Here is a 22527-nt window from a genome sequence, read left to right as displayed (position 1 = left end):
ACAAAGCAAGACTTTCTGAAACACAATCAGTTCGGTAAATGAGTGGAAACACAAAGCAAGACTTTCTGAAACACAATCAGTTAGGTAAATGAGTGGAAACACAAAGCAAGACTTTCTGAAATGCAATCAGTTAGGTAAATGAGTGGAAACACAAAGCAAGACTTTCTGAAATGCAATCAGTTTAGTAAATGAGTAGAAACACAAAGCAAGACTTTCTGAAACACAATCAGTTAGGTAAATGAGTGGAAACACAAAGCAAGACTTTCTGAAATGCAATCAGTTAGGTAAATGAGTGGAAACACAAAGCAAGACTTTCTGAAATGCAATCAGTTAGGTAAATGAGTGGAAACACAAAGCAAGACTTTCTGAAATGCAATCAGTTAGGTAAATGAGTGGAAACACAAAGCAAGACTTTCTGAAATGCAATCAGTTTGGTAAATGAGTAGAAACACATAAAACAAGACTTTCTGAAACACAATCAGTTAGGTAAATGAGTGGAAACGCAAAGCAAGACTTTCTGAAACACAATCAGTTTAGTAAATGAGTGGAAACACAAAGCAAGACTTTCTAACACACAATCAGTTAGGTAAATGAGTGGAAACACAAAGCAAGACTTTCTGAAATGCAATCAGTTAGGTAAACGAGTGGAAACACAAAGCAAGACTTTCTGAAATGCAATCAGTTTGGTAAATGAGTGGAAACACAAAGCAAGACTTTCTGACACACAATCAGTTAGGTAAATGAGTGGAAACACAAAACAAGACTTTCTGACACACAATCAGTTAGGTAAATGAGTGGAAACACAAAACAAGACTTTCTGACACACAATCAGTTAGGTAAATGAGTGGAAACACAAAACAAGACTTTCTGACACACAATCAGTTAGGTAAATGAATGTAAACACATAAAGCAAGACTTTTTGAAACACTGTTGTTGGATTAATAACTAGAAAGAATTAAAGCCAAACTTTCTGTTACACAGTTGATTGGGTTATTAACTACAAAGTATTAATACCAGACATTTTGCTACACTGTTGATTTGGTTTATGACTAGAAAGTATTAAAACCAGACTTTCTGCAACACAGTTGATTAAGTTATTAACTAGAAAGAATTAAAACCAGACTTTCTGCTACACAATTGATTGTGTTAATGATTGAAGCACCTATTGGCTAATATTAGGAACTTGAAACTTCTACAATTTCATTAAGTGACAGAAACTGAAATTCAAATGGAAAATTACTCAACAAATTTTGGTTGTTTATATATATATAATTCAAAAAATAGATAGATGGGGTTTACTATAATTGTATGTACTTACAATCTTAAGTTACTCAAGTTCAGCCCACTGGATAGTTCAGACACCTGCAATCCCTGACCCCCAGTTGCTGTGGGAGCAATATGTATTGGCTTAGGTTTCTTATTTAAACTGAAGAAGTCGTTGATGTGGTCCAATGTTATATCTCCTGAACCAGCCATGTTTCACACTAACATCAGTTATAAGAACAGAATAATTTTTTTCTGAAACAAAAACATAAAATCAAACAATAGCCTAACTCTGTCTGTGGACTGGGATACACTAAAAAATATTCTTAATATTGTCAAATGATTTTTATTTAAACATTTTTCAAAGATGGAATGTACATTTGTTCTGACAAAAGGTTTTATTCAAATGACTATGCATTAATCAATATTTTTTTGTATATACTGCATGTATTACTGTTAGTAACATGAAAGTAACCATGTGCTTTGTACAGATTTATAATAAAGTGAACTGTCCATCACCAGATATATCAGAACCAAAAATAACTTGTAAAGCATGAATACAAGGTGTCACGCTTTACTTGAATAAATAACTGTAAACCATAACTAGTCTCCAAACACATGACAGAACTCTAAAAACAATATAGCATATAAACAAAGTGATAGGCTTAAAGAATGTAAATAAGCAGTGAGTTACATACAACGTGGTATTTGTCTTGTAAAGGATTTCATAAAACATCAATTTAAAGATACAAGCTTTGTCATTGTAAATAGAAAAGTTACATACAACGTGGTATTTGTCTTGTAAAGGATTTCATAAAATATCAATTTAAAGATACAAGCTCTTATTGTAAATACAAAGTAATGTAATACATAATAAAATGACAGGAAGCGATTGTTGAATGATTTATAAAAATTATAAAATTGAACTAAAATAAATTTATCTGTGCTTTCAAATTGCACCTACTTTTCACTAGTCTTGAAGTAATTTTCTGATTACCGCTTTTTTGTAAAACCTACATAGAAATATTAAATGTTATCATGAACAAAAGTAACTTAAATAACATTCTTTTCACTGTATTCTAGATCAGGGAGTAGAAAATATCGTGCAGACATTCCAACAGAAATTTAATTCCATCAACTGTACAAAGGGTAAAAGATATCTGTCAGTAAAAAATGTTTATTTTCTTTATGCTTTAAGGCCAAGTAGTAATATGTGTTAAACTACCAAAACAATATTTATTATTTAACTTTTATTCACCATTCAAAACTTTTTAAACACCAGCTCTACAATGTTAGTAATAGTTGACATTTTGGTAGTCTTAAGTTAAGCATTAGGCTTAATATATAAACATAGTGAAGGTTTAGCTGAAACATTACTTCCTAACTTTTATTTTGATTTTGGCTACAAAGTAATGTCATAAAACTTTTAAATTAAACTACCCAGCTGTTAATGATGTAGCTTTTCATGTATTATAACAAAGTATGAAAAAGACTTTCACAAATCATTGTTACACCCAACATTTTCATTATTTAAAACACTGTATAACAAACTGTAATAGTTAAAAACTACTATATAGCATGAAATATAATGTTTATATAGAACAGTTTCACTGTTTACAGAAAACTGTGTAAATATATTTGATTTAACATTTATATGAAGAACTCTGGCTGTCTTATAGCATTTGGTTCAAATACATCAAGTGATGACGTACATATGTATTTTACTTAATGTAATATCTATATGCAGTACTCCATATGTCTTACCCATTTAGAATTATGTATTTTAATCCATTATTAATTATTAAAATCAACCTGTATCATATACAACAGAAGTAGTTAGAACTACATCATAATTACCTGTTAAAATCATTCTGTATCATAAGAACAGAAACATTAAATACTTTTAGCAGCATTTCTACATTAAATTCACATACAAGTTATTCACAGCATATATAAACTCCATTAACATTAAGGACTACAACATAATATGAAAGATTTGACAGAAACCAAATATTTATTTTTCCAGTTTAACATAACAGTAACATTTAACCTCCAACTACACACTTTACATTGAAAAACAACATTTTATGCAGTATTAATACTAGTACTATGTTCAAATAATGTTGCTGTTAGGTTACAGTTATCTGATGTGCAACAATAAACAGGGTAAAAAATAAGTGACTGCAAAAAATAAAATTATACCAAATAAATGTTTATAAAATGGTAATACTAAAGAAACATTTTTAATTACTAAAGTTCTGGAAGTTTATCAAACACATTGTTAACACTTACTTCACAATATTACAATTACAAAAACAGTCTCACATTCAATCATATTTAACAATTTATTAGAACCTATCAAGCTGTCTCAAAATATCCACTAATACTTGTCAGTCTTCTGGCTGAACAAAAGTTCAAATCAAATTCAAAATATGATCAAAACATCTTACTCTCAAATTAAACTATGTTCAGTATTTATATCAACATTTAAATTCAGAAATATGCTTAAAACCTCACACATTCTACCATTGCTACACACTCCTTAGTCACATGTGAGCACGAGTTCTTGTGCTAGATATAATGCTACACATATTGGTAAAACTATGTATGGGAACTTTAGTTAGAATCAAATCAAGTTTTGTATTCAACTGACCAGTCATAATAACAACCATCCCACATTTCCAGAAAACTTGACATCAGAACCACTGATTACAAACTCTTTATTAAAGAAAGTCTCTCCAGTTTCAAAATCACCCAACACTAAATATCATCATCTTCTCCCTGTTGTCAACAATGTAATCAATTTTGGATTCTCAGCATTATTTTAAAGAGGCAGTGTATATAATTATATTAAAGCCTTTATTTGTAATGTTTTCTATTAATGTTATTAAACATGTATGCCATATTTGATATGTTCCATTATACTGTTACAGTTTAAATCTGTTCTCTCTAATCTTCTAACTGAGCCATTCAATAGATGTTTTTGTATATAGAATATTGTTAAGTAACTGAGATTTTAAAGTACATTATAAAACTTAAAGCAATTGCAGAACATCCATAATTGAAGGTATATTTTGTTATAACAGAGTTATTAATGTTTATTATAAAACACTTAGTGGTAAATTGCACAGTTGTAAGTTGTATGCAAGTAAAAAGGTAATATTTTAATGCATGTTTTCACTGTTTTAATTTAAGCATTAGCTATAGAGATAATAAAGTTAATATCTAGTAACTTGTAGATAAGTATGTTAATTATAAATGTGAAAATGGAGTCAGAGTTCAGCATGAGTAACAAGTAATCCAGATAAACATTAGGTCTAAGTTATCACATGTATCAGTTACATGTCTATCAAAATTGAGGATCTAAGTTAGGAATACATTTTGCAGTTTGTATTGGACGTTTTGCCTACATTTAGTTCCAAAATTTGTTAATTTTTTTATAAAGCAATGCCTATAATCATGTACAAGTGATAATAGCCTGTAACAAACATTAGCATTACATGAAACAGATATTGACTTATTTTTAACAATTAATGTAAAAACTTGTTAAAACACTGGTTCCAGATATAGCAAAAATAAAACTTTTAACTAAAATTCAGCTTGAAAATGATAAGTAATCATGAGGAGAGACTGAAACACTTAGAAATAATAAAATAATCACAAAAATAAAACAGAAAATGGAAAAATAAACAAGAGTCAAGAAGACAGAGAATTAAGAGGAATAGAAAAAAGGAAAGAACACCAAGAGGTGACTCGCAGAGAAAGGAAAGAACACCAAGAAGTGACTTAGAGAAACAAAAGATGATCAGATGTAAAATAATTTAAAGTTAAAAAAGAAAAACATAATATATAAACACCATGTATAAACACTATATAAACATATACAGAGAGTTAAAAACAAATAACTGTCACCAAAGACAAGATTGATAAAACTACTGGATACAAACTGATAAATTACAACAAAACTGAATTACAAGAAGGATGTAATGATAAAATAGGGATGCTGCTGAGGTAGAAAAGATTGCCAGCAACAGAATATATGTGAAATTAACTGGTAAACACAAAGACATTAAACCAGTCACACCCATTTCTCCAAGCATCTAAGAATTCCAACCTAACTCGCTATGTATTAAAAATATAGAATAAAATGATGCATTTGTTTCATACTAACTAACACTACATCTATTACCACAGAACATTTATGGACTACACCACTAACACTGCTATCAAATCCAGTTCCATACTTTTAATGACTAATTCAGCTACATCTATCAACTAAGAAAACAACAAGATATAAAAGTATTATGGAGGTATAAAGATGATATACTGATATCTATTTTGTTGCTCATTTAAAAGGATTAGCTTTTGACAATGTTACTGAGAGCATTAACAAAAATCAACCATTGGTAACTGCCTTATGTCACAAGTTCAGAACAGAAAAGAATTATGTGTTCCCTAGCCCTACCATTCTTAATAATTACAACAAGATACATTAACATTATCAATTACCTTTACAATCTTAAACACCTCAATCAGAACCACACAGTAGATCTTTTTTCAAAGAAATTATAACCTCTTTAGACATGTATTCAATATTTCTGTAGATACAGTCTAAAATCCTATTTGCCTACCACTACCAACATCACACTGTTTGTATGGCTTCAGAGACTGGCTGACTATTATATAACAATCCCTTTCTTCCATGACACTGTTGAGGTTACTCCTATCTAAATTATATTCATAATTCAAGTTATGATAACCCACATGTATTATCTTACATTTATCATAATTAAAACCCACCTGTCACTTACCTGTCAAATTCACTAAATGATCTAAATCATTTTGCAAATCAGCAGCTAGCAACACCCAAGACTTTAATAACATCTATAAATTTAAGTAATTTATTGATTATTCCTTCATCTATGTCACTAATATAAATCAAAAATCAAAGGCCTTAAGTCTTAGCCCTGAGGTGCCTCACTTGTGACATTAACCCTTTTGCAATGGGCTCAGTATATCATACAAGTTTGTCTACACATTTGCTCAGGTCAAGTATTTCAACTATAAATTTTGATACACCATATGCATCTCCACAAAATTTGGTGGACTTTTGGTAAAGATTAAACATATTTTGTACAAGAAAAATCAGTTTTTTTAATGAAATATTTTAATTAAAAATTTGTTTGTGAAAACATCAAGTCTGTTTTATTATTAGTGTTTGTGCAAACACTTTTCAAACACTTGTTTTCAGTAAGACTAGAGTTTATGTTATTTTCTCTATCCTAACTATATGAAGTCTGTCAATTTCACTGATTTTATAACCATCATAAAAATTTATGAAATAAATGTAAATTATGCTTTTATCATGCTGGAATGACTACAAATTACAACCAAAAAGCACAAGTGTTTAGTCTAAGTAGCTTAAATCCCATAATACTATATTCATTTTATTATTTATTTTATTATACTGACCTTCCAGTTGTCTCTACGTAACTTCAATTGGCACAGTGCATGTGCACTCATGTTACATATCCAGTAATACAAAACTGACCTTTAGTCTCCTGTCTTAGCTGTGTATCAGTGGACTAGTATTCCATAATATACAGTCACATTTAAATTATTATACAATATATGTTATTACTATTTAGAAATAAATTATTAAACTTAGTTTTCTTAAAATATAAAACAATCAATCAAGAAGTAAAGCAATCATCTCTTCTCACTACAACCTTTGAACTCTGTTGCTGTTACACATAAGTTAGTGCTAAGCCTTTTAAAATTTTGCACGAAGAGGATATCAAAGTTTTTAGGTTTTATATATATACAGTTGAATAACCAAAAAATCATAGCTAACTATATAAGTACCATAGAGTTCCACTATAATTTAGTAAACTTAGTAACTAAGATGTATTTAGGTTTAAAAATACACAAAACTTTGAGCAGACTAAAGACACAACCTACCTTCTTGAAATCGTGGTTCAAAATAATGTGTTAGCCTTTCCATATATTAAAATGGTTGAGAAAACCACTTAGGGCATTCCAAGCTGCCAATTCTATGTAAGGGACCATTTAAAGAATTGAAAGAAGTGAACAGGACCACCATTCAGTACATAAGCCATATCTCACCAAAATAAAAATATACAAGGTTTCTCTTTTATATTCTTGTGTGTCAGTGTCAGTAATATGAGTTCCTAATTTGTATGAAACTATGGAATTGGTATTTTGACATCACAAACATCTGATTTTAAACAGTGCCACATTTCACATATCACTAAAATCTATATTGAGGGTTGTTCTTTTAATATTTACTTTTAAATTAACTTTTATATAATATTAAAGTTTGAATTACAATCTACAATTTTATTACAAACTTACTGACATAAAATAGTAGATCAATAAAATTTTTAACGAAAGTCAACAAATGCCTTGACATGGCCTTTGATGCATGACCCATCTTAAAAGAGTTAATCCAGTTTCACCAATTTCTATTTATAAAAACCCTCTGCTTCTGCTTGCTTTCATTCAGCCACTCCTCTCTCTAGTTAACTAACTTATACCCCCACACCTATAGAGATGTTTTTACAAACCTTTTATGTGGCATATTTTCACTAAATCTACACCCTTACACCCACCTACATAAGCAGTAAACTTTTCAAAACAAGCAAAATGGAAATTGAAAGTAACCCTCAACCCCTTCTCTTACCCTTACTTCAACCTAGTATGTTCAAAAAACATTTTCATTTAATTTTTTTTGAAAGCATGCATAAAGGCAAAATTACAAACGTTTTCAAACAGTTTATCAGTTTATTACAGGGAAACATATAAGCAGAAAACAATTACATAACAGTTAGAAGAATAAGTAAAAAGTCAACCTATCAAAAACTATATAAAGACTATTTATATGTTGAACTACGTGTTTGTTGTAGTTTGGTAGAATTGGAAGTTAGATGCAATACAGAGTAGTACATCACTGTTGGGACAAAAATATCTGCTTTCTCTTCCCATTAGTATCCCGTTTTCTTATCAGAAGCAAACTATAAAAATATCTGATAGAGCTGGTCAATAGGAAATTAGTATAAAACAAAAGTTTAATCTCACAAGTGTAGTCAGGTGAAAAACATAAGGTACAAGCAGCCCTACTTAATATGGTTTAATAATCAGTTACAAGACCACTTGGCCCAAGTATCTTTGGGACAACCAAGGATGCAGTTAATGAAAGAAGTTTTTACACAACTCATGATGTGTAAGTAACCAACACTGATAAATATTGTATACTAGAAACTGACCTCATGTGATGATGACATGGATGTAAAGTTAAGCTAGTTTCATAATCTACAACCAGGAAAACCCTATATACTACATAATAATTACTAAACCAGAAGCTGAACAGAGTGGTGGTCCTTGTACCACTAACAATGGAAGTTCTAATATGAAGCAATAAATATACATAAGTAACTGTAACAAAGTCTAAAAGAAACACTTTGGTAAGTCTTGAAGGATTGATAGTTAGGAGAAAGAACTTGTGTAGACATGAAGAATAAGACGGCACAGATGATTTTATCTAGTAAAAACTTAAATTATGTTGTAATAAAATTTAGTCACTCTGAAATTAATACTAATTAAACCAAAAATTTATTGAAGCAGTGTACCCTACCTTGGCTTCCAGCAAATCTTGTTTTGTAATATTTTACTTTTGTTGGTGACAAAAACATAACTTTTGGGCATTTCTATGCACCAGAATTTGATGATAGTAAAAATCAAACATTCATTACACAGCAGAATGTTTAATAGTGTTATGATAAATACATACAAATAAAACATATCACTTGTTTTCTGATTTGCACTATTTGTATGAATATATATGCATAAAATTCTTTGCTTAAACATTAGCTTCTAGTTTCAAAATTGACAACAGAATTATGAAGTTGTGGGGTTTTTTACTTCAATTTTTTTTTATGGCTGAGCAATTCATGTCACATGAAAGGGCAAACTCTAAAAGAGTGAGAAAAATGTTAAACACTGCAATTGTCATGTCAGTGAGAAAACAGACAACTGGTTAATACCAGGAAAAAACTGTTAAAAGAAATCAACCTACTGTAAAGCCACTGACTTAGTGTCAAGAACATTTACAGAGAATCATAAAGGATATAGCCACTAGTAAAGTCATGCTACCTGTTGAAGAAGAAATGTTCAGGGTGAAATGTTCATCTTATCAGTGTAAAATGGGCCTTAAGTGGAAACAAATCATAAAAAAATTATTTTATGGACTGTTCTAAGGAAGGTGCAGTGTCACAAACTCTATGTTAAATGTTTTAATTTATCTATCAGTTACAAGGTAGATGAGGTTAGGATCCAGATATATGTTAATTATAAAGATCAATAAGCAGTTACTATCGGTGTGTCAAAATGTCCAAGTATTAAATGAGACTTTAGTGTGATTAACACTAGGCAATTTAAATCAATGTAAATAGCAAGATTTATCACAATTATTCTGATAGTTGATGAATTAAGTTTATTCACTTACTGATCCAATTCAAAATTTGGGAGCCAAACTGTACATATATCACATAGTTTTTATTGAAACATTATACCTAAAGTTAGAGCTACATTTAGCTACAAACTTACCGCTACATCTGCGTACAACCAAAGTACAAATGAAAATAACCTATCACGTATTAAGAAAAACATTAACTAATTTGTTATCATTATGTGGTCTTGACTTGGTCTTGTATTTACCAAGTAATCCAAAATAATCCTCCCCACAAAAATACTTTAACTATATTATGGTGAGCATAAGTTGCATTTTTTGAGAAATTCGTTAATGTTTAATAATGAGGTGCTCAATCACTGAAAATTACAAGTTGTGTATTACATGATTAGGAAAAAAAAGAATTATTTCCTGTATCAATAAATCGAATGTTTTACTGGGCTTTATGTTTATTTTCAGTACCCTAAACTACAACTGATAAATGAAAACAAAAATAAAATTTAACAACGAGGCACACATTAACTTAATAGGGCGAAACAATGAGTTTTAAACTTACCTTCTTAGTATTATTCTGCCTCGAACATAACTCAAAAGTCAAAATGTTTCTCAAATTTCAGAATTAACTCCCTATTCATATTAATGTAGAAAAAATGAGATTGTTATTATTATTCGTAGTAGTATTACACTGCATAAAAACAGTTATTATTTACACCATAACATCACAATCTGCAAGAGTACTGTTACATCGTTTGAAATTGGTTACCTTAATAATGAACGAAGCCTAGGAACCACTGGGAGCTTTAATTTTAAAATAGTGATAGAAATCAAAACGAAGTTCTCAAAAATATATTTTAAAATGTTTTACTTATATTAGTGTTAAAAGTTATAGAGAGAAAAAACAAAATTTCATAATTTTATTCAACTTAATAAGAACACCAGCTTGGGGAAACGCTAGAAAAACTTTAAAAAGTAAACTTCTTATTTTATCAAGATGTTTACTAAAGTATGTTGATCAAGAAATTAGCGCTTTATTAGGTATTATCTTTTTTTTTTCAGGGAAATGTTTTAGTTCGTATTGAATTTCGCGCAAAGTTACTCGATAGATTTCTCCGCTAATCGTCCTTAATTTAGCAGTGTAAGACTAGAAGAAAGGCAGCTAGTCATCACCACCCACCGTCAACTCTTGGGCTACTCTTTTACCGACGAATAGTGGGATTAACTGAAACATTATAACGCATCTATCGCTGAAAGAGCAAGCACGTTTGTTGTAACAGGGATTCGAACTAGCGAACCTCATGGAAGGAAAGAAAGTGACGGTAGTGATCTGGTTGCTAATATGATTTTCATCTTTTTATGTTTATTGTAAGGCGTTAATATTGTGGTACATGCATATACCATGAATTTTAATTTCTTGTATTCATATAGTGGTTCTATCGCACTTGATTCAAATATAGAGAAGTCAATAGGACAAAACACTGCGCTCTTTTCAAGAGGATTGATTTTCCGTGATGACGAGAAACACGCTTGAAGTAAAAATGTATCTCAGGACAGCTGGTGTGGGTATTAACATTTTTACTAACGGTCAGTTGCAAAGTCACTCATTGTTAACGTGAAGATGACCTAAGAAAGTCGAAACGTTGTTCTCTGGTTTTGTTTTCGTTATCAATCAAACAAAGATTTTGTTTATTCATTTGAAGCGTGTTCAGCTTTATCATTCTTAAGAAAAAATCTAAGTCAAATTATCTCTCTCACAAAAACTTTCATAAATTCAGGAAATTTTATGTCAAAATTTCTAGTATATTTGAGAGTAAGTTATAAATATGAGGTCAGCAAAGCAGTGAGAAGGTAGTTAAGAAGATAAAGAATTGTTTTCTAACTGATAAAAGTAATAAGTCAGTATTCTTATGTGTTTTTATCTTCGCTAACTATCGCAAATAATGAATAAATTACTTAATTTGTACAAGTCAGTTGATTTTTTTATATGTAGTTTAAATGCTATCATTTTTAAACATGGTATAAAGTCAGAATAATGTATCTCAAGACGGCTGATATGGGTATTAAAACTTTTATTAAAATAAAGTAGAGAACAACGTTTCGATTTTCTTAGATTATCTTCAAGTTAACAAAGAGTTAACAAGTCCATGAAATTATTGATTGGAATCTTGCAGTATCTTCATTGACACTTGATCTGTAGCTACAATGGTTCAATTTGTTCCATTTGTCAACCTGAAGATAACCCAAGAAGGTCGAAACGTTGTTCTCTGCTTTATTTTAATAAAAAGTTTTAATACCCATACCAGCCGTCCTGAGATACATTTTTACTCAAGAGAGTTTCACGTCATCACGAAGTCACAATAATGTTCAAACATATAAAACTTGAAATGGGAAGTAAAATAATTTGTTCTTATTTATGTGCACTGGACTTTAAATTGTGTTTTTACAAATAATCAGAAATAGCATGTCAACGTAAAAATAACATTACAACATTGATGTCAGAAATGAAATTATTTTAGTGAAAATAAAATGGAACTTCATTTGTAAAGACAGCGCCTACAATATAAAGGAGTTAGAGAGAAATGTTACTTGAGATGATGAAAGATTTGTGGAAAGAAAAAGGAATTTAAAAGAGCAGCAATAATGGTGCACAAAATTTGAAGAAACCTATTAAAATTACAGGGATTTAACTAATCAGGTATGAGTTTAATGTTAAAAGAAAGAGGAAGAATTAAAATCAATATGACTAAAGATAACATCTACAAAAGTACTGGAGATGTAAAGAGAGATCACAAAATCAAATGTTAAAAGGAACAGAAAGGCATCAACAAAGTAAAGAAATGCTGTGATGATAAAAGTAATGAAGTAAAAAAAAACGATATCACCGAGGTTAAAAACCAACTTAAATTACAGAATTAAACATTTGTATACAATCGTTATCCAGATTATAAGTGCAAAGATTAAACCAGTTGCACCTATTTTTGCAGTGGTTCAGGAATCATAATCTCAGAATTCATAAGGTACCATGGGACTAATACAAGGCTAAGTGAAATAATTTCTAGAGTGAATTAGTGAAGAACTGAACAACAAGAAAGCATTTTGCTGCCAGTTTAAAAGTACTAGTTCTGACTTTGACAACATTAAGTAATCTTTCAGCTGAGAGTTGTAATACTTTAGTAGTTTCTTTACCCATTGAGTTCAGGGTGACACACCAGAAAAACGTTTACAAAGCAAAGTTCCAAAAATGCCATTGAAGAAAGAAGATAATCTATTCAACTGTGTACAAGATTTGGAAAGGCTCATTCAGTTATCATATCTTGAAATTCCCTTTAAGTGAGGTGGGGTATGTGAGAGTGACACGAAAGGAGGGAGAACTGGACGAGGGCGGCATAAGGGAAGTGAGCCAGGCCCCGGCCCGTGGTCAGGATAATCTGGCGGCTGGCGAGTTGATTTAGAATTTACTGTAACTGACTAAAACGGCTCTTTTCATGACTAGGCAAGAATGTTGCTTTGGCTGGGATCTACAGATCCAATGCCAGAGATTTAGCTGTGGGAGAAAACGGGAGTACCTCGCATAAACCCACTTTCACGTCCTGGGCGCCAAAAAATCTACCCAAGGAAAGAGGTAACTGACCACATGTTTGAAAACAGTTGTGTAATTGAGTATAGGAATGTATAGAGCGTGCTTAGATGTTTTATTATATTTATTAATATAGCTATAAAGGTGTTCCTTTGTATTGGTTTATTTTGGGCTTGAGTTTTTGTATAAGTAAGGCATCTTTAATTTTGAGTTTATTTATGTTTGTTTCTTTATTTAGTATTTGTGTGTTTCCTATTGTTATGTTGTGTTTATTTGATTTGCAGTGTTCGAAAACGTGTGAAGGTCACTTTTTGTGTTCTGTGAATGTGGTTTCCATTTTTTTAGGGCTCGGCATGTCCAAGCGTGTTAAGGCGTGTGACTCGTAATCTGAGGGTCGCGGGTTGGCATCCCCGTCGCGCCAAATATGCTCGCCCTTTCAGCCGTGGGGGCGTTATAATGTGACGATCAATGCCACTATTCGTTGGTAAAAAAGTAGTCCAAGAGTTGGCGGTGGGTGGTGATGACTAGCTGCCTTCCCTCTAGTCTTACACTATTAAATTAGGGATGGCTAGTACAGATAGCCTTCGAGTAGCTTTGTGGGAAATTCAAAAACAAACAAACAAACAAACAAACCATTTTTCTACTTGTTTCTACAATATAGAAATCGTGGCAGTTACCACACTGTATTTTATAAATAATGTTGGTGTTGTGTTTGTCAGTGTAGTTTTTACAGAGTATAGACCTTAGTTTTGTACCTGGTTTTTCAATAAATTTGGTATTAACTGTATTAATTGGAATGTAATATTTTGTTACTAGTTTTTACCAAATGTTGGTTATTTTTCTGCTGATGTCCGAAATATATGGTATTTCAGCTGCCACGCCTACCGAAGTTGTTTCCCCCGGATTGATATAAAACACCTCAGCCCATTTGGCTCTAAACAAATGATAGCCACTTAACTAAAATCCAAACCTTTTACCACGAGCGGGATGGAGGAGGACTGTTCAGTCTTCGAACACCCTTAGGGATTAATTTTTCTTCACGAAACTTTAATCTTATTCCAAAATAACTGCCAGAAATGTATTTACATACATCACACTTAATTGCAAAAAATTTTCCTCACCATATATTTTAAACATTTACTACCTTAGAAGTTTGCTAAGCACTGAACCTTGGGAAATGTGCAAATAAAAAAAAAACGATGTAAGTAGTCAAACATTGTTTGAATTGTTTTTATTAGACGCAAACAAATTTCATGTTTACATATGTGTTGTAAATCTTTATATATATATATCATTTACTGTATGGCAACGTTCTAAGCGTTTAGTTTTTTTGAGCAGCCTCAAATTTGGAATTCGTACGGAAGTATGGAAAAGCAAGAGTCAAACTAAGAGATATGAGAAACGTTTGCAGATAATGTGATTTTTTTTATATGAAATAATCGTTACATTTAAATATTATGAAGCGAATGAGTGTATCAATATAATATTGCGCGTGGTTTTAGTCTCGTGTTACTCCTAATTTCGAATAATAGTTTTAATCCTTAAAACGTGCCATGATAGTTGATGAATTTTGTTATAAGAATTTTGCGTGTGAAACTATAATCGCTATATTCTAGGTGTCAAAGAGCAGTGATATTGGGATAAGAATATTGAGCACGTAAGATGTATGCAGTCAATTATTTGTACCTTTGTTTAAGTGAAAAATGATTTTCGAACTGTTGAAGTTGCATTATTTATTTTTTGTTGTTGTTTGCAAGAGTAAATATTTGTGTGAAAATTGGATTGAATGGCACTTTAATTTCTTGTAAACCTGAGGATGAAAATAAAGATAAGTTACGTTATCGCTTGGATTTACCTATCGGATTAACCCCGACGTTGGAGAATGTTGTCAGTAACTGTCGCAACAAAATAAGACTTACATTGAGTATTTATAACAAAGGAAAGGTAGGCCTAAATTATTAAGAGTTTCAACTTCTATGTCATTTGTAACACTAACATTGCGATCTAATTCATATTAGATATAAGTTAGATGTAATTTCATGATTGGAAGCGTTTTTATATTTCAATATCGTTTGTAACACTTAGTAACATTGTGATCTAATTTTTATTAGATATAAATTAGATGTAATTTTGTGATTGGAAGCGTTTTTATCTCATTTAGCCTAAACAAGTTAAAAATAAAATGTTCAAACTATTTACTGTAGACATGTTAAGAAAAACTTCTATTTGTAACTACGTTTCGAGTGAATGCCAAATATCAGGCTTAGCTGGAATGTCAATGTATTTTTTATTTCTCTTTATTTATAACTTAACCTTTCTTCAGATCAATGCTGGTTTTTGGACACTTTAATAAGACTTGAAGCCGAAGTATGATGCGATAATAAAACCGGGTAACCTTTTTAATAAGGAGTTAAATAATAACTTTGGTAAACATCAAAGTAGCAATCATTTACAATTCATTCGAAAGGAAGAAATTTATTATTATTGTGTTTATCAATTATTTAATTATAACATAGGCTTACGACCCTTTTAAGTTTAATCTATCAACTTAAAAAAAATAGTTTATTGGAAATTTAATTAAAATAGGTCGTGAACTTTAAGGTTGTATAACTTTCAAACTATTAGTAATACGTACTGTTAGCCTTTCTAATATTGAACATATTATAAAGCCGGTCAGTTGCGTGAAGTGTTAGTCTATATTAAGAGTTCTATAAATTTATAGTTGTCATATGATGACTCTAAGTATATTAGACCTAACTCTTATCTACTCATTGGTCTGTAAGTTGTAGATTAACTTTTACGAAAATAAGCAGTACGCTTTATTTTTACTCATTTTCTGTATGTATATATGATGGTTGAATATATACATTATTTAAATTGCAACGTCATTCTGTTTATTGGTCTTGATATAACGTACAAATTAGAGTGCTTTCTCCACCAGTTTTTCAGAAGCTGCCATGATTCATGAATCTACTTTTGTATTTTGAAATTATCTGACGGTTTGAAGGTTTTCGCTAAAGGTTAAAGCCGTGCTGAAATATGAAATGACATGAAGGAAGGAAAACATACAGCCACCATCATAAACTGTCAACTGTTTGTTTCTTACAGAATCATGAGATACGAGCGTTAATCTAATAGCGGATCCATGGCTTCAAAGTGCCGCGTACCTTTGTCTGGGTTATTCCTCAGCTAAGATTTCAAAAAATAACAATATTAATAAATACTAGATGTAACTCCTGTGTTCCAACAAGTGTTCTGTTTCAAGAGTAAATAAAACCAACATTAACTATTGTCTTACTTTTAAAATTCGTAGGTCATGGTATGTTGCAGTTTACAGAGTCCATAATTCTTCTCGTGATCCATGGTATACCACGTTTTGCTGATGTTAGGACACCGTTAATTGTCCCTTATGTGACGTCATTTTAGTGTCTACAGACTGTCTGACAGACAAAAACTGTATTGTAGTGAGAGTTGTTAAAATAGGTGACTATTCCAGGTGGCCTTAGGCTCACTTTCAGGGAAATTAATGCTTTGTTTTGAATTTCAGGCTAGGCTACCCGAGGACTATCTGCGCTTGCCGTCTCTAATTTAGTGTTGTAAGACTAGATGGAATGCAGCTAGTCATCACCACCCACCGCCAAGTCTTGGGCTACTCTTTTACCAACGAATAACGGGATTGACCGTAACATTATAACGCCCCCACTGCTGAAAGGGCGAACATGTTTGGTGTGACGGGGATTCGAACCCGCGAACCTCAGATTACGAGTCGAGTGCCTTATCCACCCAGCCATGCCAGGCCTCGGGGATATTAAAACTAGCTCAACGTGCTATCCATGTTCTAGTTTGTACATTAGACCAAAGCCAAAGATTAATGTGGTTCTAGGCCCAGAGAATAATAATTCACTTTCACCTCTGTTCTGCTGGTGTTATGAACTTGAGACTTGTATTATTTGGGTGGCAGGTGGGGCCCTAGATGGCCATACACTCTTGTGCAAATTAATTGAAACAAATGGTCATTTTACAATATTTTCAGCATTGCGGCCAGTGTAGGGTCGCTGGACCCGCTGATTTCCTTTAATAGTCACTTTTTCACACAGACGGCGTCATTAGCTGTGTTTTGGAGCATGGTTGATCTATTTTTGGGATATATGACGAAATTTTGAGGAATATTACGTCATTTGAAATTACGTTAGAAGGACAAGGAGACCAGTCAAAAAACAACTTCTTACCAACTCAATGAAGAAGAAACGGTATCAATGTGGTCTGAAATACAAGAACTGGACGCAAGAACAATGGAAAAAGTGTTATTCAGTGACGAGACTCATTTCTTCGTACAGGGTAAAAGAAGTCTACATGTTCGCAGATCTCCAGGTGAGAAACTTTGAGAATCTCACATCAATCAGCTCGTAAAACACCCCTTGAAGAAGATATTTTTGGGCTTTTTCAGCTACTATGGCGTCGGAGGCTTACATATCGTAGAAGTTATGATGCGAGGACCACAGTACATCGAAGTTTTGCAGAGAAGAGTCGTTTCAGAATTGAAAACGAGATTTCCAGATTGATCTGACGTTTTTCAACAAGATCTGGCTCTGTGCCACACATCGAAACTTGTGAAGAATTTTATGACCACAACGCGAATAGAGGTGCTGGACTGGCCTGGAAACTCTTCGGACTTAAATCCTATTGAAAATCTTTGGGCGATTTGTAAAGAAAGACTTCGAGGAAAAGACTGTACTATGAAATACAAGCTAATTGAGGTGTGGTACCGCGATCCAAAAAATTAGTAAATATTGCAGTCAACTCGTGCACTCGATGCCAAAGCGGATTAATGATCTTCTGAAAAATAAAGACGGTCATATCATGTATTAATTTGTGAGTAATTTTTGGATTATCAGAAATAAAACGCAAAAAATTGAAAAAAATCGTAATTTCCGTCTTGTTTCAATTAATTTGCACAAGGATGTAAGTTAATTTGGTACTGTCATGAAATATGTTTTTATTCTTTGAACGAACAACATCTTATAATCCAACTTGTTAGAGACTGCATCAGCCTATGTTTTAAATTCACAACATATCTTGTAACATGTGTGATGTTTTGTGTGTAACATTCTACTAAAAGTTTACCACATCTCCTGGAGATGCTGAACCGATTTTGTGTTAAGTTACAGTCTAGTAGCATAGATTTAAAACGTTGTTTAACATTTACACATAGTTAAAGTTTGTTAAAATTGTATTCCCAAGACAGCTGGTATGGGTATTAATACTTTAATTAAAATAAAGTACGGAACAATGTCTTGAGATACATTTTTACTTCAAGTGTGTTTCTCGTTAACCATTGTTTCTATCCTTTCGTTAACCGTTGTTTGTACCCTGTTGTTAACCATTATTTGTACTCTATTGCTGTCCTCAGTTTTGAAAATGATTACTTTCTTGAAGTTGTAGCCAACATATGTAGTAAATATTATAAACATAATAAAATGATAATGACAAATTCCTTACTTAAGATTATTATCAGGAACAGCATATTGGACCCTACATATTACTTGATATTTATATATTTTACTTCACAGGCATGTACATGTAAGTCCAGAGCAAGTTGTCTCCACTGGTTCAGTAATATGTATGTGGACTTACACAACGTTAGAAATCGGGTTTCGATATGCATGGTGAGCAAAGCACAGATAGTCCATTGTATAGCTTTTTGCTTAACTACAAACTAAAACTAGAGCAAGTTTTGCAGCTAACGGAATGAGCTCTCTTCTTATGGAGAGTGAACCTCTGTTTTATTTAAGTTATTTGTGTTCACAGTTTGTTTTTAATTGTTGGGTTTTCACGGGTGTGTAAGTTGGTATGAAGTATTTAAGGTCTGACATTGGTTTTCTATCCATTGGATGTATTTCTGCATTTTGTGTGATTTAGGCTAATCTCTTAACTTTATAACCACTATACTCACCTTGATTAAAGTTTCTCAAATGTTTCCCTCTTTGATTTTACTCCTTGAGTTGTTTGTACTTACTACATTAACTTTTCAGATCACAATATTATGCACCTCCTAGCAAACATCTAAAATACAGTAGTGAAAAGATAGCGTACATTAATGTGTGTGTGTATATATTAGGATTTTAGAATCTAACCTGTCGATTAGGAAGCACAGTTTACATGGTATGACCTTCAGACGACTGGTATGAGTATTGATACTTTTACCAAAATAAAGCAGAAAACGATGTTTCGACCTTTCTAGGTCATCTTCATGTTAACCTGAAGGCTCTGAGATAAACTTTTACTTCAAGTGGGTTTCTCGTCATCACAACAGTATGACCTTTCTGACTGAGTAGAGATACACGGATGTCTACTGATATCTTTATACGAGTATTACTAACGTATTCATCAATCGAAGTTTTATGAAGGATAAAATTATGACACACATTTGAAACATATGACATAGCAACAGACACTCGAACGACTAGAAATGTAAATATTCCATCTTCACCAAGCTATAAGAAACACAGGCCAGGAGATTTTAAACGGGGTTTGGGTTGAGTTTTGTTTGCCCGGGAAAAATCGGAAAGGAAAGGTAAAGACAATTAATTTAGTTTTTTAATTATTTTAATTTATTGAAGAGTATAAAAGAAAGTAAATAGTAGAAGGATCAATCATAATCAAACAAAAGTAGAAAAAAACTAAAATAATTTCCAAAGTGAATTTATTACTTTCAGAACTAGTGACGTCTATAAAATATAAGAGTTCTTGCTGTTGAACGAATAAAGGTATCAGTTATGCTGTTCATGTCATGTGATGGAGTGTCTGTAAGTGAAAGTTAAAATAACCTGTCTTGAGCCATGGTTAAGCACCATATTGGTTTTCACACGACGTATAGCACTAAATGATCGTTCCGATTATTGTTGCAACCATTGTCAACATATGGAAGAGTTCATTATGAAGAAACGGTTTTTGAATAACATCGGTAGCATAGTCTAGAGAAGAGATGGAAGTTGTTTACTCTTGAAATTTCTCAATGTCTCCTCACCAAGTTCATAAAACTTATCAATAGTTGCAGTCTTTCACTTGAGTCTCGAAAACAAAGAATAACTTGGTGATTCTCGTCATTTTTAATATGACATTATTAAAACTTTCAAAATAGCTATTAACGTGATACCAAGTCTTTACATCAGGGTAAAAGGTTCAGTTCCACTCATTTCACTGAATACAGCTGGAAGACATCTTGAAAGTATCGTTTTCTGGACTTTACAAAAGTGTTTTCAAGTTCAGCCTGTGCTGAGTTGTCATCACTTCTGCATCCTTGTAGTGTTGAGATTACAACATCAACAGTCTTCTTTGTTATTACACTATCGATAACCTTTCATGGTAAATATCGATTTATTGCTCCTGTATTTAACTATATAATTTGTCACACTTTCAAGCCAAAGACGAACTTAAAGTAAAATACTGCAATTACAAATGTACCACTATCCTTGTGTGATTTGGCATAGGTACGTTTTGCAAGATTGAGGATGTCAGTTTTATACGGGCTGGATTCTTTACAGGTGTCTGTGACTTGTTGGCGATAAATCTAAACAATAAACGGACAGCACACAAACCGCTTGTTTTAAAATAATATATCCATAACAAGCCAAATATATGTACAAATATTCATTACATTATTGGTTATCACATTTGTATCTAGAACTTTAAGTAATTGTTTCTTCTTTGTTAAAGTCCACAGGGACTCATTCAGTTACCTTAGAACACCCTTTAACAAGACAAATTATTCTCTTCTACTCTGTTATTATATTACAATCAGTGATAAATTCACTTACGTTAACCTGTGGATTACAGCAGTTGTATCCAGTGCTTTAAATAATTATCTTTAACGTCAAAGTCCTTACAGACTGGTTCAATTACAAGATGAAGTATTATTCTATACTTTCTTTCTAACAATACAGACTGTGATTATAACATTTTGAAAGTCGCCACTGTACACTATTTATGGCAAAACGTTCAAACACAGTCTAGATTTATATCTCTCACTATGTTTGTCTTACCTTCATTTTCACTAACTTTAACTTCTTACTTGCACTCTGTATCCTCGCATATTTATAACGTGTAACATAAGAATCTAGAAATATCTTGTCCCGATTCACAACGATATTCACAAAATAAAAAAAGTCTCAGAAGCTTCGAGTAAGATGACATCAACAGTATTACAAAAGTCTAGTATTACATTTAAACCGCATAAACAACGTTCCACTCGCATAGAGTTACGTAACGAAACTTGTCGTAACTGATCATTTTGACTTACTTTTCAATGACATCATGCTTCTGAACTTTTCCAGAGTATTTCCATTCCAGGAATGAGAAGGAACTAAAGTGTTTACAGAGAAGACACACAGTCTCTTCCTTCAGTGTATCATATCAGTGTCAACTAAAGATACACAGTCTCTTCCTTCAGTGTATCGTATCAGTGTCAACTAAAGACACACAGTCTCTTCATTCAGTGTATCATATCACTGTCAACTAAAGACACACAGTCTCTTCCTTCAGTGTATCATATCAGTGTCAACTAAAGACACACAGTCTCTTCATTCAGTGTATCATATCACTGTCAACTAAAGACACACAGTCTCTTCCTTCAGTGTATCATATCAGTGTCAACTAAAGACACACAGTCTCTTCCTTCAGTGTATCATATCAGTGTCAACTAAAGACACACAGTCTCTTCCTTCAGTGAATCATATTACTGTCAACTAAAGACACACAGTCTCTTCCTTCAGTGTATCATATCACTGTCAACTAAAGACACACAGTCTCTTCCTTCAGTGTATCATATTACTGTCAACTAAAGACACACAGTCTCTTCCTTCAGTGTATCATATCACTGTCAACTAAAGATACACAGTCTCTTCCTTCAGTGTATCATATCACTGCCAACTAAAGACACAGTCTCTTCCTTCAGTGAATCATATCACTGCCAACTAAAGATATCGCACACACAGTCTCTTCCTTCAGTGTATCATATCACTGTCAACTAAAGACACACAGTCTCTTCCTTCAGTGTATCATATCACTGCCAACTAAAGATACACAGTCTCTTCCTTTAGTGTATCATATCACTGTCAACTAAAGATACACAGTCTCTTCCTTCAGTGTATCATATCACTGCCAACTAAAGACACACAGTCTCTTCCTTCAGTGAATCATATCA

The 22527-nt window shown here is 32.2% G+C and overlaps 1 protein-coding gene across 1 annotated transcript in view; it reads right to left on the bottom strand.

Moving 5' to 3' along the window:
• LOC143227557 (ATP-dependent RNA helicase TDRD9-like) overlaps positions 1–10663 on the bottom strand; it is a 104644-nt gene extending 93981 nt beyond the window's left edge. Inside the window, exons 1-2 of the mRNA XM_076458989.1 lie at positions 10308–10663; positions 1319–1518 (exon numbers count right to left, since the gene is read on the bottom strand). Of these exons, the coding sequence (XP_076315104.1) occupies positions 1319–1476 (158 nt within the window). The 5' untranslated portion in view covers positions 1477–1518; positions 10308–10663. The remainder of the gene's footprint in view (positions 1–1318; positions 1519–10307) is intronic.
• Positions 10664–22527: the final 11864 nt, after the last annotated feature.

The sequence above is a fragment of the Tachypleus tridentatus genome, chromosome 9 (assembly GCF_004210375.1).
Source record: "Tachypleus tridentatus isolate NWPU-2018 chromosome 9, ASM421037v1, whole genome shotgun sequence".
NCBI classification, from domain to species: Eukaryota; Metazoa; Arthropoda; class Merostomata; order Xiphosura; family Limulidae; genus Tachypleus; species Tachypleus tridentatus.
Note: the sequence above shows the minus strand (reverse complement) of the source record. Positions and strands in the feature narration are given on the sequence as shown.